Source organism: Salmo trutta, chromosome 14 (assembly GCF_901001165.1).
Source record: "Salmo trutta chromosome 14, fSalTru1.1, whole genome shotgun sequence".
Lineage (NCBI taxonomy): Eukaryota > Metazoa > Chordata > Actinopteri > Salmoniformes > Salmonidae > Salmo > Salmo trutta.
In genome coordinates this window covers 17,304,272-17,321,330 of record NC_042970.1, presented here as the reverse complement: position 1 = coordinate 17,321,330, position 17,059 = coordinate 17,304,272, and the positions used below count along the sequence as shown (strand labels likewise).

Genomic DNA, 17,059 nt, shown 5'->3' with positions numbered 1-17,059 from the left:
TTTATTTATGCCACTGCTCTCCCATGAATTTTTTTTATTAATTGTTATTAAAGAGACAGATTTTTCAACCCCCTTCAGAAATGTCACTGAGAAAGGTCAAAGGGTGAAGCTGGTGATACATTGGAACATTGATACTGTTTCTCTTCATTTAGTATGTGAGGTCATAAAAGAGAAGGGTATCTGCAGTGCAGAGAATGTTTGGATCATGTGTATTAATGGGCTGAAAATGTGCTGCACATAGTTTATTTTGAAATGACATATACATTACATATTCCCCACCCCTTCCCTAAAACCTACCAAGCTCAAAACTCTTATCTTCTTTCATTTACATTTTACAGTAACAACAAAACACTTAAAATAGCCTTGTTTAGCTCCCCTGTCTGAAGAAGAGTGATGATAAACATTGTTCCAGAAGTGATTAGTGGAGACATGTACAGTATATGGTCAGATTGTCATGTTTTTTATATTTTAAAATCTTAATTACGTTTTCCTTTTGCCATGATAAATGACACCATGATAAATGACACCATCTCTAGAGTTAAATACATTTGTACACTGTTTCATTGAAACGTCATGGATCCCTATAATGATGCAGCAGCTATTGCCACATCCAATTTAACACTGGTCCTGACTCCACTCAGTGGTGGGCTGATTAAATGATAGTGGGATTAGAAACAAAATGAAAATAACTTGAGAACTTAGGCTGTTAAGCTTTGCTTGATCATTGAAATAATGAGGCCACTCTTCTACAGCTAAAATCAGCACATTTGTATGAATACATTTGTGTAATTATTATGATTAAATGTAAGTACTCTGCCTGTCTCACATTTATAGGTAGGCCCATCACCCTTTTAGAACCTGTAAAAAGATAATAGTTTAAACCCTAGAATTATAATACAATAATAAGCATACAAAGACCCTGAATAGGTTTTTCAAATATTTTTTTCTGCTCACATGTTGTTGTCAAATCCGCATATTTCATGTATTTTAATTACATATATTAAAATGTTACTACAGTATATTAATCATTGTGTGTGTGTGTGTGTGTGTGCGTGTGTGTGTGTGCACGCACGCTCGTTTGTGTGCATATTTGTTCATGTGTGTGTTGTATGTTAGCAGCATTCGGCTGGGGACATCATGATTCGGAACATCCAGCTGAGACATGCAGGGAAGTACACCTGTGCAGTGCAGACCAAGGTGGACAGTATCTCCATCGCAGCAGACCTGGTGGTCCGAGGTGTCTATACAGGACAAGCAATATTTCATGAAAGATTATTTTATTTATGCTATCAATGATTGGTATTTACTAATTATGTTATAAATGCTTATTTCATATGATAAAGCATCAAGCAAATGTTAACACTGTCACACATTCAATATGGGTTGAAAAACCTTGTAGTCTGAAAAACCTTGTAAACCTCACAGAAGCGATTCTATGTTGGAAAGTCAGTGAAAAGCCATCCTTGTGTCCTTGAAAGGTAATTGAAAGTCATAGCAATAGAAAAATGCAATTTGCTAGGCAACACTCCCACTCAAATAGTTTTGGGTCACTTGATTGGTTCAGTTATCCATGGCAACATACCTACTGGGTACATAACTTAAAAGCATCTCTGACATGTATTGGGGTGCACAATCATGGATTGATTTAAAAACCAAAAGAAGAATCTTGAAATTCATTCTAAAACTAATATGCTCTTCCCGTCTGGTCTTGGTCAGTACCCATGCTGCAGCATTCTGTATGTATTTTTCAGCTGACCAATGGCTTTCTTGGGACCAGACAGGAGAGCATTAGCAGTAGTCAAGCCTGCTTGAAATAAAAGCATAGATGAGTCTCTCTGTATCAGCCTGAGAGAGAAACGGCCACACCTTAGCAATGTTCATTGCCCCTGAATTAAAATGTGCGGCTAGATGCTCTCTCAGTGCTTTGACTCCAACAATAAGTACCTCGGTCTTGTCTTGATTTAGCTGGATGAAGTTGTGAGCCATCAAAGTATTTAAATCGCTGTACTCCCACTGCTGAAGGTGGACAGTGATCACTGTTCCCTGCTCTGCCTTTATCACAATCCTCTCTTCTCTCTCTCTCTCGCTCGCTCTCTCGCTCGCTCTCTCGCTCTCGCTCTCTCGCTCGTGCTCTCTCTCACGCTCTCTCGCGCTCTTGCTCTCTCTCGCTCGCTCTCTCTCCCGCTCACTCTCTCTCGCTCTCTCTGTCGCTCTCTCTCTTGCTCTCCATCTCTCGCTCTCACACACACTCTCGCTCTCAAACACACTCTCTCTCTCTGCCTCTCTCTTTCCCTTTCCTCACTGTCTCTCCCTCCCTCTCTTTTCCCCCACCCCTCTCTCTGGCTCCCTGCCTGGCTGTGCCCCATATCTGCAGGTCCCCCAGGCCCACCTACCAGCATCCATGTAGAAGAAATCAGTGACACCACAGCCTCTCTCTCCTGGAGACCGGGGCCTGATAATCACAGTCCAATTACCACATACACTATCCAGGCCAGGACACCCTTCTCCCTGGGCTGGCAGGCTGTCACCACAGGTAGGCTCTCCAACCAGCCATTGCCTCATCAAAGTGTTATATAGGGGTCTGATCTCCATTTTCTCTTCTCCCCTATGAGAATATATATAGGCCTGTGAGTGATTTTACTTTGATGCCAAATGGCACTCGATTGTTCAGTGACCGGGTTGACTGCAGTTTTACTTGACTGCAGGGTTTTTTGAAACGTGGATATATTTCTGACTTACAGTGAAAGGAGCTATTTGATAGCATAGAAAAGTGCCCCATACGAAAGTTTGGATGCCGGATCTCTATATCGTAGAGCTGGGACGATAAACCAAAAAAGATCCATACCGATCACTCATCGCAGGCATTTTGCTGATATCGTTCATTACAATAAGTAGCCTATACTAGAGGAATGTGAAGTTTAAATGAAATAAGTTTGCTAATGGGTGATTTTTAATGGGACAATTGAGGGCTACAACCATAGTAGTAGTTTAAAGGATAATAAAAAAAAACTGTGGTGTACTTATCGTTCTATTTATCACTATCACATCAATTCAGGTCATTTATAGCAATATTCAGTTCTACTATATCATCTACAATAGAACAGGGTGTAGGTCCATATCACCCAGTTCTACTATATCATCTACAATAGAAAAGGGTGTAGGTCCGTATCACCCAGTTCTACTATATCATCTACAATAGATCAGGGTGTAGGTCCGTACCACCCAGACTATATCATCTACAATAGAACAGGGTGTAGGTTAGTATCACCCAGTTCTACTATATCATCTACAATAGAACAGGGTGTAGGTCCGTATCACCCAGTTCTACTATATCATCTACAATAGAACATGGTGGAGGTCCGTATCACCCAGTTCTACTATATCATCTACAATAGAACAGGGTGTAGGTCCGTACCACCCAGTTCTACTATATCATCTACAATAGAACAGGGTGTAGGTCCATATCACCCAGTTCTACTATATCATCTACAATACATTTACATTTACATTTAAGTCATTTAGCAGACGCTCTTTTCCAGAGCGACTTACAAATTGGTGCATTCACCTTAAGATGTCCAGTGGAACAACCACTTTACAATAGTGCATCTAAATCTTTTTTTTGGGGGGGGGTTAGAAGGATTACTTTATCCTATCCCAGGTATTCCTTAAAGAGGTGGGGTTTCAGGTGTCTCCGGAAGGTGGTGATTGACTCCGCTGTCCTGGCGTCGTGAGGGAGCTTGTTCCACCATTGGGGTGCCAGAGCAGCGAACAGTTTTGACTGGGCTGAGCGGGAACTGTGCTTCCTCAGAGGTAGGGAGGCGAGCAGGCCAGAGGTGGATGAACGCAGTGCCCTTGTTTGGGTGTAGGGCCTGATCAGAGCCTGAAGGTACGGAGGTGCCGTTCCACACATAGCTCCGTAGGCAAGCACCATGGACTTGTAGCGGATGCGAGCTTCAACTGAAAGCCAGTGGAGAGAGCGGAGGAGCGGGGTGACGTGAGAGAACTTGGGAAGGTTGAACACCAGACGGGCTGCGGCGTTCTGGATGAGTTGTAGGGGTTTAATGGCACATGCAGGGAGCCCAGCCAACAGCGAGTTGCAGTAATCCAGACGGGAGATGACAAGTGCCTGGACTAGGACCTGCGCCGCTTCCTGTGTGAGGCAGGGTCGTACTCTGCGAATGTTGTAGAGCATGAACCTACAGGATCGGGTCACCGCCTTGATGTTAGTGGAGAACGACAGGGTGTTGTCCAGGGTCACGCCAAGGTTCTTAGCACTCTGGGAGGAGGACACAAGGGAGTTGTCAACCGTGATGGTGAGATCATGGAACGGGCAGTCCTTCCCCGGGAGGAGGAGCAGCTCCGTCTTGCCGAGGTTCAGCTTGAGGTGGTGAGCCGTCATCCACACTGATATGTCTGCCAGACATGCAGAGATGCGATTCACCACCTGGTTATCAGAAGGGGGAAAGGAGAAGATTAATTGTGTGTCGTCTGCGTAGCAATGATAGGAGAGACCATGTGAGGATATGACCGAGCCAAGTTACTTGGTGTATAGTGAGAATAGGAGAGGGCCTAGAACAGAGCCCTGGGGGACACCAGTGGTGAGAGCACGTGGTGCGGAGACAGATTCTCGCCACGCCACCTGGTAGGAGCGACCTGTCAGGTAGGACGCAATCCAAGCGTGGGCCGCGCCGGAGATGCCCAGCTCGGAGAGGGTGGAGAGGAGGATCTGATGGTTCACGTTATCAAAGGCAACAGATAGGTCTAGAAGGATGAGAGCAGAGGAGAGAGAGTTAGCTTTAGCAGTGCGGAGAGCCTCCGTGACACAGAGAAGAGCAGTCTCAGTTGAATGCCCAGTCTTGAAACCTGACTGATTAGGATCAAGAAGGTCATTCTGAGAGAGATAGCAGGAGAGCTGGCCAAGGACAGCACGTTCAAGAGTTTTGGAGAGAAAAGAAAGAAGGGATACTGGTCTGTAGTTGTTGATATCGGAGGGATCGAGTGTAGGTTTTTTCAGAAGGGGTGCAACTCTCGCTCTCTTGAAGACGGAAGGGACGTAGCCAGCGGTCAAGGATGAGTTGATGAGCGAGGTGAGGTAGGGGAGAAGGTCTCCGGAAATGGTCTGGAGAAGAGAGGAGGGGATAGGGTCAAGTGGGCAGGTTGTTGGGCGGCCGGCCGTCACGAGACGCGAGATTTCATCTGGAGAGAGAGGGGAGAAAGAGATCAAAGCACAGGGTAGGGCAGTGTGAGCAGGACCAGCAGTGTCGTTTGGCTTAGCAAACGAGGATCGGATGTCATCAGCCTTCTTTTCAAAATGGTTGACGAAGTCATCCGCAGAGAGGGGGGGGGGGAGGATTCAGGAGGGAGGTGAAGGTAGCAAAGAGCTTCCTAGGGTTAGAGGCAGATGCTTGGAATTTAGAGTGGTAGAAAGTGGCTTTAGCAGCAGAAACAGAAGAGGAAAATGTAGAGAGGAGGGCGTGAAAGGATGCCAGGTCCGCAGGGAGTCGAGTTTTCCTCCATTTCCGCTCGGCTGCCCGGAGCCCTGTTCTGTGAGCTCGCAGTGAGTCGTCGAGCCACGGCGCAGGAGTGGAGGACCGAGCCGGCCTGGAGGATAGGGGACAGGGTGTAGGTCCGTATCACCCAGTTCTACTATATCATCTACAATAGAACAGGGTGTAGGTCCGTATCACCCAGTTCTACTATATCATCTACAATAGAACAGGGTGTAGGTCCGTATCACCCAGTTCTACTATATCATCTACAATAGAACAGGGGGTAGGCATGCATGGTGCTGGGGCGGCAGGTAGTCTAGTGGTTAGAGGCAGGTAGCCTAGTGGTAAGAGGGGGACGGCAGGTAGCCTAGTGGTTAGAGACAGGTAGCCTAGTGGTTAGAGGGGGGAGGCAGGTAGCCGAGTGGTTAGAGGGGGGCGGCAGGTAGCCTAGTGGTTAGAGGCAGGTAGCCTAGTGGTTAGAGGCAGGTAGCCTAGTGGTTAGAGGGGGACGGCAGGTAGCCTAGTGGTTAGAGACAGGTAGCCTAGTGGTTAGAGGGGGGGAGGCAGGTAGCCTAGTGGTTAGAGGGGGGCGGCAGGTAGCCTAGTGGTTAGAGGGGGGCGACAGGTAGCCTAGTGGTTAGAGGGGGGCAGCAGGTAGCCTAGTGGTTAGAGGCAGGTAGCCTAGTGGTTAGAGGGGGATGGCAGGTAGCCTAGTGGTTAGAGACAGGTAGCCTAGTGGTTAGAGGGGGGAGGCAGGTAGCCGAGTGGTTAGAGGGGGGCGGCAGGTAGCCTAGTGGTTAGAGGCAGGTAGCCTAGTGGTTAGAGGCAGGTAGCCTAGTGGTTAGAGGGGGGAGGCAGGTAGCCTAGTGGTTAGAGGCAGGTAGCCTAGTGGTTAGAGGGGGATGGCAGGTAGCCTAGTGGTTAGAGGCAGGTAGCCAAGTGGTTAGAGGGGGGAGACAGGTAGCCTAGTGGTTAGAGGGGGAGACAGGTAGCCTAGTGGTTAGAGGGGGGAGGCAGGTAGCCTAGTGGTTAGAGACAGGTAGCCTAGTGGTTAGAGACAGGTAGCCTAGTGGTTAGAGGCAGGTAGCTTAGTAGTTAGAGCGTTGGGCAGGAACCGAAAGATTGCTGGATCGAATCCCTGAGCTGACGAGGTAAAAATCTGTCGTTCTGCCCCTGAACAAGGCAGTTAACCCACTGTTCCCCAGTAGGTCCTCATTGTAAATAAGAATTTGATCTTAACTGACTTGCCTAGTTAAATAAAGTTACATGGTTGGTACTGTTCTAATTATTTTGTGCAGAAGCCTGTTAGTTTGGGGAGTTGCCTTTATGATCCTGACAAACAGAGCTCTACGTATGAGCAAACGGGGAACCAAGTGAACTCCACCCTTGAGATGTGTGTGCGTGTGTGCGTGTGTGGGTGTGTGTGTGTGTGTGTGTGTGTGCGTGTGTGTGTGCGTGCGAGTGCGTGTGTGTGCGTGTGTGCGCGTGTGTGTTTACGTGTGTGTGTGTGTGTGTGTGTGTGTGTGTGTGTGTGTGTGTGTGTGTGTGTGTGTGTGTGTGTGTGTGTGTGTGTGTGTGTGTGCGTGTGTGAGTACAACATGTGTCCTTCTGACTGATTAGTCCCCTGCACCTGTGGAGTGTGCTCAGTGGGCCTGTCAGCCTAGAGGACACTCTCCTGCTACCTGCTTCATTCTGAGGGGAGGAGGCTGTTTTGTTTTGTGCCAGTTCCTGAGGTGGTGGGGGGCCGCAGTCTGACAGCTACAGTAATAGACCTGAGCCCCTGGGTGGAATATGAGTTCAGAGTCCTGGCAAGCAACGCCATTGGGACCGGGGAGCCCAGCAAACCATCCAAACAAGCAAGGACAAAGGAGACATGTATGTAGTGTTTTCATGGATCCCTTCAATTCTGCATGTTTTCTGTGTTTCTTATGAGAGTCAACTTGCCATTTAGTTGGTCTGGTATGGTGGAAAGCTATTTCAATGTAAAAAAAAATCTTATCCGAATGTGTTATTATCATGTTATCATTGATGGCTGGTGTCAACTGACTGGAGCAGGATAAAAATGACCCTCTGTTTCCCCAGCTCCGAAGGTCACACCAGCTAATGTGAGCGGAGGTGGAGGCAGTCGCTCAGAATTAGTCATCACTTGGGAGGTAAGCAAGCCGCCTGCTTCCATATTCCCTCACACGTGGAGGGGAAGCCAGACGTCATTATTCTCTAAGGAATCGGGCCGTTGTTGCATTAATAACAGCAGGCAGGCTTAAAGTATGGCATTTCATTTTTAAGAACAGAGAAGCAATAACTGCTGCTGTCACCCTGGGGAGAGAAAAATGCCTTTGAGGTTTTAATAATATAATTAAACAGAATGGTTCTTCACAAAGTCACAAGCAACTTTTCAAAGATTTTGTTTTACTTATCTTTTTTTATATGAAGCTTCCTTCTTAATCAGTCCCGTTTTGAAAACTCATATTTATTCCAGCTGCTTGAAAATCATCCACTAATGTAAAAGTTTTGCTGAATGGCTATTGAATGCTGGTTTCAGTCTGAGAGTTAAAATAAAGTCTAACTTCGACATTAACAAAGTTCTAATACAGTTCTACATACTACACAATAGCTATGACTCTCAGTCAATGTCTTTCTTTTCCCAAGTGTTATAAAATAAAATGCCCTTTATATACAGTGAGGGAAAAAAGTATTTGATCCCCTGCTGATTTTGTACGTTTGCCCACTGGCAAAGAAATTATCAGTCTATAATTTTAATGGTAGGTTTATTTGAACAGTGAGAGACAGAATAACAACAAAAAAATCCAGAAAAATGCATGTCAAAAATGTTATAAAATGATTTGCATTTTAATGAGGGAAATAAGTATTTGACCCCTCTGCAAAACATGACTTAGTACTTGGTGGCAAAACCCTTGTTGGCAATCACAGAGGTCAGACGTTTCTTGTAGTTGGCCACCAGGTTTGCACACATCTCAGGAGGAATTTTGCCCCATTCCTCTTTGCAGATCTTCTCCAAGTCATTAAGGTTTCGAGGCTGACGTTTGGCAACTCGAACCTTCAGCTCCCTCCACAGATTTTCTATGGGATTAAGGTCTGGAGACTGGCTAGGCCACTCCAGGACCTTAATGTGCTTCTTCTTGAGCCACTCCTTTGTTGCCTTGGCCGTGTGTTTTGGGTCATTGTTATGCTGGAATATCCATCCACGACCCATTTTCAATGCCCTGGCTGAGGGATGGAGGTTCTCACCCAAGATTTGACGGTACATGGCCCTGTCCATCGTCCCTTTGATGCGGTGAAGTTGTCCTGTCCCCTTAGCAGAAAAACACCCCCAAAGAATAATGTTCCCACCCCCATGTTTGACGATGGGGAAGGTGTTCTTGTTCTTGGGGTCATAGGCAGCATTCCTCCTCCTCCAAACACGGCGAGTTGAGTTGATGCCAAAGAGCTCCATTTTGGTCTCATCTGACCACAACACTTTCACCCAGTTGTCCTCTGAATCATTCAGATGTTCATTGGCAAACTTCAGACGGGAATGTATATGTGCTTTCTTGAGCAGGGGGACCTTGCGGATGCTGCAGGATTTCAGTACTTCACGGCGTAGTGTGTTACCAATTGTTTTCTTGGTGACTATGGTCCCAGCTGTCTTGAGATCATTGACAAGATCCTCCCGTGTAGTTCTGGGCTGATTCCTCACCGTTCTCATGATCATTGCAACTCCACGGGGTGAGATATTGCATGGAGCCCCAGGCCGAGGGATATTGACAGTTCTTTTGTGTTTCTTCCATTTGCGAATAATCGCACCAACTATTGTCACCTTCTCACCAAGCTGCTTGGCGATGGTCTTGTAGCCCATTCCAGCCTTGTGTAGGTCTACAATCTTGTCCCTGACATCCTTGGAGAGCTCTTTGGTCTTGGCCATGGTGGAGAGTTTGGAATCGGATTGATTGATTGCTTCTGTGGACAGGTGTCTTTTATACAGGTAACAAGCTGAGATTAGGAGCACTCCCTTTAAGAGTGTGCTCCTAATCTCAGCTCGTTACCTGTATAAAAGACACCTGGGAGCCAGAAATCTTTCTGATTGAGAAGGGTCAAATACTTATTTCCCTCATTAAAATGCAAATCAATTTATAACATTTTTGGCATATGTTTTTCTGGATTTTTTTGTTGTTATTCTGTCTCTCACTGTTCAAATAAACCTACCATTAAAATTATAGACTGATCATTTCTTTGTCAGTGGGCAAACGTACAAAATCAGCAGGGGATCAAATACATTTTTCCCTCCCTGTAACCATCTTTAGAGGAATGTTGACTTAAACAATAAAAGTCAGTCCTCAGAAATATATGAAATATGATGTGCTTTCAGTCTTAACAAGCTGTCATGCTGAGGATGGCTGTGTGTGTTCACTACTTGTGCACCAGCTTCAGTGTGTGTGTGTGTGTGTGTGTGTGTGTGTGTGTGTGTGTGTGTATTTTCTTGCAGCCTGTTCCTGAGGAGCTGCAGAACGGAGGAGGGTTTGGCTATGTGGTGGCCTTCAGACCGTCCGGAACCACAGGCTGGATGCAGGCTGCCGTGCCCTCATCAGAAGCCTCCAAATATGTCTTTAAGAATGAGAGCATCCAGCCCTTCTCCCCCTTCCAAGTGAAGGTTGGAGTGTACAACAATGAAGGGGAAGGCCCATTCGGACCCATCATCACCATCTACTCTGCAGAGGAAGGTTGGTAAAGAATAATGTTATGTCAGTCTGAGACGCAGAGGAGCAGCAGTGCGTTTAAAGGCCAATGGAGAGGCATCTCTGGATTGTTTATTCCCGGTCATTACAGTGATCTTTTAACACATGCACTTCTATCTACATCTGCAGATGGTTGGTTCCTACTGTTGCGGCTGGTTCTGGTTCTCTCTCTGTACCGCTGATGAAAGAGATGGACCCACTTTAAGGGTCATCAAAGCCTGCAATACTTTTCAACTAATTAAAAGTATGTTTTTCATTAACCCAGAGCCTGGAAGAGCTCCCACCAGGATCCGTGCCAAGAGTCTGTCTGCGTCTGAGATTGAAGTTTCATGGAAAGCCCTGCCTTGGAACACCAGCAAGAGAAGAGTTCTAGGCTATGAGGTAAGTCAAGTTCTTTCCTGTTTCTCTCTACTTGTGTGTGTGTGTGTGTGTGTGTGTGTGTGTGTGTGTGTGTGTGTGTGTGTGTGTGTGTGTGTGTGTGTGTGTGTGTGTGTGTGTGTGTGTGTGTGTGTGTGTGTTTGCGCGTGTATGCAGGGCCGTGCACAGAACTTTCAGGGGTAGGTGCATTAATAAAGGGTGCCCCCCCCACCCCACCCACTTGGAAAAAGAAGCTACTTTCATAAGCAAGTTACAGTGCCTCCTAAAGACATGACTGACATGGGGAAAAGATGGTGGGCTATCAGCTGATTGTTGATGATCATTTTTGTTGTTGATTGTGATTTATCTTCAATGCTTTATTTAATTTATAATATCAATAATCTTCTAACACATGATATATGGATAGCTGGCTAGTGGCTTGTGTGTATATTTTATATATGGTGGTTAGCTAGAGTCTAGACCAGGGCTCTTCAACCCTGTTCCTGGAGAGCTACCCTCCTGTAAGGTTTTCATTTCAACCCAAGTTGTAATTAGCCTTATTCAGCTTATCAACCAGCTACTGTAATTATTAGAATCAGGTGGGCTAAATTAGAGGTGGAGCTAAAGCCTACAGGACGATAGCTCTCCAGGAACAGGGTTGGAGAGCCCTGGTCTAGACTACCAGTGTTGCTGCTGCCCTGACACACGTGCAACTCCTGACTGAAGAAGGGATGGAGTTGGGTCAGAGCGTCGTAGATGCAGCCGCTCCTCTCTGTCTTTCTGCCTCTCTCTGCTGCGCGTATCAACCAACCTGAACGAATATTGATGATGATGTAAATCAAGTGTTATCAAGTGTTAATCAAATGTTATGCTGCAGCTGCTGTGCCAGTACTGTTATAACTTTCTACACACACTCGACCGGTGACCGCTTCTCAAACCATTCATATTTGCATACCGAGTGTGTGCAGTCTCCATAGAGGGCAGACTGGGAAACAGACACAACAGGGCACGTGTGAGCTCTGAACTGGGCAGACCAACAGGCGCAACCAACCAAAAGGGGAAAAAAAGAGCACTTGGCAGGTGGTAGGGCAAAGCTCATGCACATTGCGCATCTCAGATCTAATAGCTTATGTGTAATGGCCCAGCCTGGTCTGTCTGTCTGTCTGTCTGTCTGTCTGTCTGTCTGTCTGTCTGTCTGTCTGTCTGTCTGTCTGTCTGTCTGGCTGGCTGGCTGGCTGGCTGGCTGGCTGGCTGGCTGGCTGGCTGGCTGTGCTCAGTGTTGTTGCTAACTATACAGATTATTCTAACAGTCTAGTGATGCAATGCACCAGGAGACATGGGGGATGTTTAGCCTATTAACCACACAGTATTGTAGGTAAAAAAAACGGTGTCTTTGTGGTCTGTTAGTTGATTGTAATTTCTTAGTCAGCTCACTTTTCAGTTGCTTTTACAGTATATAAACAAATTGCCTATTTTCATTCATGGGATGCATAAAGTACTGGAATTATGAATTGTTGACCATTTAAAGTAACCAGGGAAGTGGGCCTGAGCAAACTGTTCCTGCGAGGTAAGACAAATTATATTTGTCCTGTCAACCGTGCCAGCTATTTCAGCCTGGACACTCGGGTGTCACAGAAAATCAGAAAATCAGTCAACCTGACAGCTGGGATGTTTTGCACATGGTGATTTCTTTTTGACCACGCCATTTAAACACTCCCTCACTTCATGAGCTAAGTAACCAGAACCAAGCACCTTACCCATGGAAAGATGACACTGTATGAGGTGACACACCATACAATGAAATGCTGTTTTTATACCTATTTACTGCACTCACTGTAGTTCCAGTTTACAGTTGTCCTGTCAGACTAGTGTCTGCATTAATGTCCCTGGTTATCCTCTGTCTATCTGGTCTCAGTTGAGGTACTGGGAGAAGAGAGAGAAGGAGGAGGCAGCCAGTGTCCAGAGGACGGTAGGGAACCAGACGTCAGCCATTATCCGAGGGGTGAGAGGAAGTAACACTTACTACGTCACAGTGAGAGCGTACAACACGGCCGGGGCTGGGCCTCCTAGTGTCACTGTCAATGTCACCACCAAGAAACCACGTAAGCATCAACCCCGCCTTAGAGAGGTTGTTTCCACTGACTTATTGGAGATCATGTGATCTTCATCTACATGTATCTGTGTCCCTCAGCGCCCAGCCAGCCCCCGGTGAAAGTGATGTGGAACACATTGAATTCCAAGATAGTCCTGAACTGGGAGCAAGTCAAGGCCCTGGAAAATGAGTCAGAGGTCACTGGCTACAAAGTAAGGAAGCATTTAGTCGCGACTAGTTAACACAGCCACAAAGTCATAAACCCTACCTATTTCTACAATTTATCTGATTACAATTTTGACTTTGTGACTGTTCTATCTAGTGAAAACCTAAGCACTGACTACATTGATTTAGTTAGGAATAGTGCACGTTGCCATGGTTTCTCCCAGGTGACCTTTCAATTTTGACTTTGTGGCTGTGCTTTCTAGTGGAAACTGAAGCATTGACTACAACAATTTAGTTAGAAATAGTGCCTGTTTTCATGGTTTCTCCCGGTGACCTTTTACCTGTGTGGTCCGTCCCTAGGTGCTCTACAAGCGTAACCGACACAGCCGCCCTAGTGTCATGGAAACCAACACGACGTCGGTGGAGCTCTCCCTGCCTATGAATGAGGAATACTTCATCCAGATCAAACCATTTGGGGAAGGAGGAGAGGGGAGCAGTAGCAGACAGATCACCATCCCCAGAATACCTGGTCAGTCAATAGTGGACTGCTCCCTCACACTTCAATGATCTCAATGGTGTTGCTTAGAGCTATTGCCAATACTGGTTTATTGTCATGACTAGGGACCTGAATTTTTTGTGGCCCTAAGCCATGACTTCAAGAGGAACAGATAGTCCCCACTCTATTTGGTACACACACAAAATCTAATCAGGCCAGGATTCAATATGATTGCGGGAACATTGCCTTTAAAAGGTGGATAGCTGACAAAGCGCGATCGGATTGAATCCTGGCCTAAATACATTTTTGTATTCAGAAATGTATGTAAATATGCCCAAGGTTTGATCACCAAAGCATGTAATAGCACAAAAAGCCTTCAACAATGAATTGCCAACTAGGCTGCTTGTCTTTTTATGCATAAACGGACAGACTAACAAAGCCCATTTATTTTCATGTTTTTCAGGTCCCAATGCAATTGGCTCGGCGACCAAGGTCTCTACTTTATCAGCCCTCAGTACAATAGCATTGTCTTTCACAGCGCGAACATCGTTATGACAAAGCGCTCCCAGTGAACATTGCATCTGATGTGGAGGCAACTCAACAACGGAACACAAACACCCTCCGTCTGGTGTAACTAGATCCATTCATTTAGGTTTTAGAGGCAGGAGGACGAGCAACGTTGGAAAACAAAGTCATTGAGATGAGAAGGAGAGAAAGGGCCCGGCTTTCAACACCCCGCCGGCCGGCGAGAACAGGAAATCGACCGATGTCTTGACTCTGTTGTTACCAAAGCAGCTTTCATTAAAATGTCTTATATGCATCTTTTGTATGATATGTCTAGCTTTTATAGATTTATTTTGAAACCAATTCATAATTAGTCTGGGCTTTTTAGAAAAGGCAAGGTTGAGTGGAGTTCAGTGTATGCCCATACTTACTTACAGATACATTTTTAAAGTTTTCAGTTTGTTGGAAAGAGCACTTTTGTTGCCTAAAGTGAAGAGCATTTTCTGGTCAAAAATAAACCTGTAACTGTGGTTTCATGTCAAACAAAGACCATAGTTCAGTCTTCCTAGAAACGTAGGAATTGTTACCACTGAAATGTGTGTATTGCTAACTATTTTTTTATTACTCCATAAAACATTGCACTGGTGCCTGAGGAAAAATTTGACTTAACAGAAATGTGACATTATGTTAAAGGATGAGAGTGACTTTATTCACCCTCACTGGTTTGAAGTCCCATCTTCCACAGGTTCCTCAACCTTGGCCATTTCATTGCACTGGTGACTGGACCCTCATATGGCTGTCTATCTCATCCTCTCAGTTAGCCGTGTGTCTACTCTGTAGCGATTCTATTCATCCTCTCAGTTAGCCATGTGTCTACTCTGTAGCTATTCTATTCATCCTCTCAGTTAGCCGTGTGTCTACTCTGTAGCGATTCTATTCATCCTCTGTTAGCCATGTGTCTACTCTGTAGCGATTCTATTCATCCTCTCAGTTAGCCGTGTGTCTACTCTGTAGCGATTCTATTCATCCTCTCAGTTAGCCGTGTGTCTACTCTGTAGCGATTCTATTCATCCTCTCAGTTAGCCGTGTGTCTACTCTGTAGCGATTCTATTCATCCTCTCTGTTAGCCATGTGTCTACTCTGTAGCGATTCTATTCATCCTCTCAGTTAGCCATGTGTCTACTCTGTAGCGATTCTATTCATCCTCTCAGTTAGCCGTGTGTCTACTCTGTAGCGATTCTATTCATCCTCTCAGTTAGCCATGTGTCTACTCTGTAGCGATTCTATTCATCCTCTCAGTTAGCCATGTGTCTACTCTGTAGCGATTCTATTCATCCTCTCAGTTAGCCGTGTGTCTACTCTGTAGCGATTCTATCTCATCCTCTCTGTTAGCCGTGTGTCTACTCTGTAGCGATTCTATTCATCCTCTCAGTTAGCCATGTGTCTACTCTGTAGCGATTCTATTCATCCTCTCAGTTAGCCATGTGTCTACTCTGTAGCGATTCTATTCATCCTCTCAGTTAGCCGTGTGTCAACTCTGTAGCGATTCTATTCATCCTCTCAGTTAGCCGTGTGTCTACTCTGTAGCGATTCTATTCATCCTCTCAGTTAGCCATGTGTCTACTCTGTAGCGATTCTATTCATCCTCTCAGTTAGCCGTGTGTCTACTCTGTAGCGATTCTATTCATCCTCTCAGTTAGCCGTGTGTCTACTCTGTAGCGATTCTATTCATCCTCTCAGTTAGCCGTGTGTCTACTCTGTAGCGATTCTATTCATCCTCAGTTAGCCATGTGTCTACTCTGTAGCGATTCTATACATCCTCTCAGTTAGCCGTGTGTCTACTCTGTAGCGATTCTATTCATCCTCTCAGTTAGCCGTGTGTCTACTCTGTAGCGATTCTATTCATCCTCTGTTAGCCGTGTGTCTACTCTGTAGCGATTCTATTCATCCTCTCAGTTAGCCATGTGTCTACTCTGTAGCGATTCTATTCATCCTCTGTTAGCCATGTGTCTACTCTGTAGCGATTCTATTATTTGCCTTGTGTGTGCCTCATCATATGTTCAAAACCCTCAGGTCCTTAAAGAGCCTTAAACTTATATATATATCAACAACTATTAGAAACCTAGATGTCTGTTATACAGGTGCTGTATGATGTGTAGCTACACACTGCATCAATAGACAGGTTGTAGGGGTTTGAGTTATTACCATCCAATGTATATTCCTATGGTCATTCTTAGGGCCTAGTTACGTAGTCAAGAAAATCTCCTTGTCCTAGTTATATATTATAGTTAGGGCCAGGGTTTTTTCCTGACCCTGTGACCTCGCCAGGAAAATCTCCTAGCTCTTGTCATTCTATATGAAGGAGTGGTGTGTTTCAACAGCATGGTGCTGTTCAGTATGGTTTAAGGGCAAAGTGGGAAGCCTGGGACATTTTAGTGGGTTCACTGACTGCATCCTTACTAAAAGACAAATGCTGCTGATGATCCTTTCCTTTCCTATAGTCTTCTGATGCTGTTTGAACTGGTACAGTACATTACGTATGTAGCTTGTAGTCCAGTGAAGAAGTCAAAAGTGCAGGTAGTTTGTAGTACTTTCAAAGGGAAGTTTAGGCAGGAATCATGCATCGAGAAATGTGTAATATACTTTTTTGTACACTTCAGATCATTTATATACAATGAAAACCTTTCTAAAGAGCTGATTAACTTGGTTTTTATGTAATAACACAAATGTTCCATACAGTAGCTAAATGTCGCTTAGCATGAATGTGTTTGCCCTTTTCTGTACATCTGCTAACTGACTGAATGGCTTGAGACCACGCAAAGAGAGCAGGTTTGTGCATCTCTACCTGTTAAACCACTATGTCTGGGCTTCTGTCTCAAACAGGTTGGTCCTCCTGTAGGCCTACACCCTTTGGGATTTACCAGTACAACTATCCATTTACTCCATGTCAAGTTCTGTTTTTTTGCTGTTGTTGTTTGTTTATACTGTGTTATTGAATAAAGTTTATTGATTTATAGAAGTGAGTGAAATTCAATGGACTTATTTCTATATGCTTATTCAATGTACTGTATAATCTGTATTCATTATCTTGTAATTCACCATGAATCCACTAGGTAGTGCTGCATGCTTAGATTGAAAATATCCAGTGACTTTCAAAATGTTCAAAATGAGAAGAAAATATAAATTGGCACTTGGCAGTAATAAGTTAGAGCAATAACCATTT

At 45.1% G+C, this 17,059-nt stretch overlaps 1 protein-coding gene across 3 annotated transcripts in view; it reads left to right on the top strand.

Annotated features, from left to right (window-relative positions):
• LOC115207538 (contactin-4-like) overlaps positions 1 to 16,859 on the top strand; it is a 242,940-nt gene extending 226,081 nt beyond the window's left edge. For 2 of the 3 annotated variants that reach the window (XM_029774693.1, XM_029774692.1), the window contains exons 14-23: positions 1,117 to 1,237; positions 2,375 to 2,533; positions 7,215 to 7,364; positions 7,572 to 7,642; positions 9,973 to 10,207; positions 10,488 to 10,603; positions 12,495 to 12,681; positions 12,771 to 12,883; positions 13,197 to 13,365; positions 13,796 to 16,859. In XM_029774693.1, the coding sequence (XP_029630553.1) occupies positions 1,117 to 1,237; positions 2,375 to 2,533; positions 7,215 to 7,364; positions 7,572 to 7,642; positions 9,973 to 10,207; positions 10,488 to 10,603; positions 12,495 to 12,681; positions 12,771 to 12,883; positions 13,197 to 13,365; positions 13,796 to 13,887 (1,413 nt within the window). In that variant the 3' untranslated portion in view covers positions 13,888 to 16,859. The remainder of the gene's footprint in view (positions 1 to 1,116; positions 1,238 to 2,374; positions 2,534 to 7,214; positions 7,365 to 7,571; positions 7,643 to 9,972; positions 10,208 to 10,487; positions 10,604 to 12,494; positions 12,682 to 12,770; positions 12,884 to 13,196; positions 13,366 to 13,795) is intronic. The other variant, XM_029774694.1, reaches the window with a different exon arrangement.
• Positions 16,860 to 17,059: the final 200 nt, after the last annotated feature.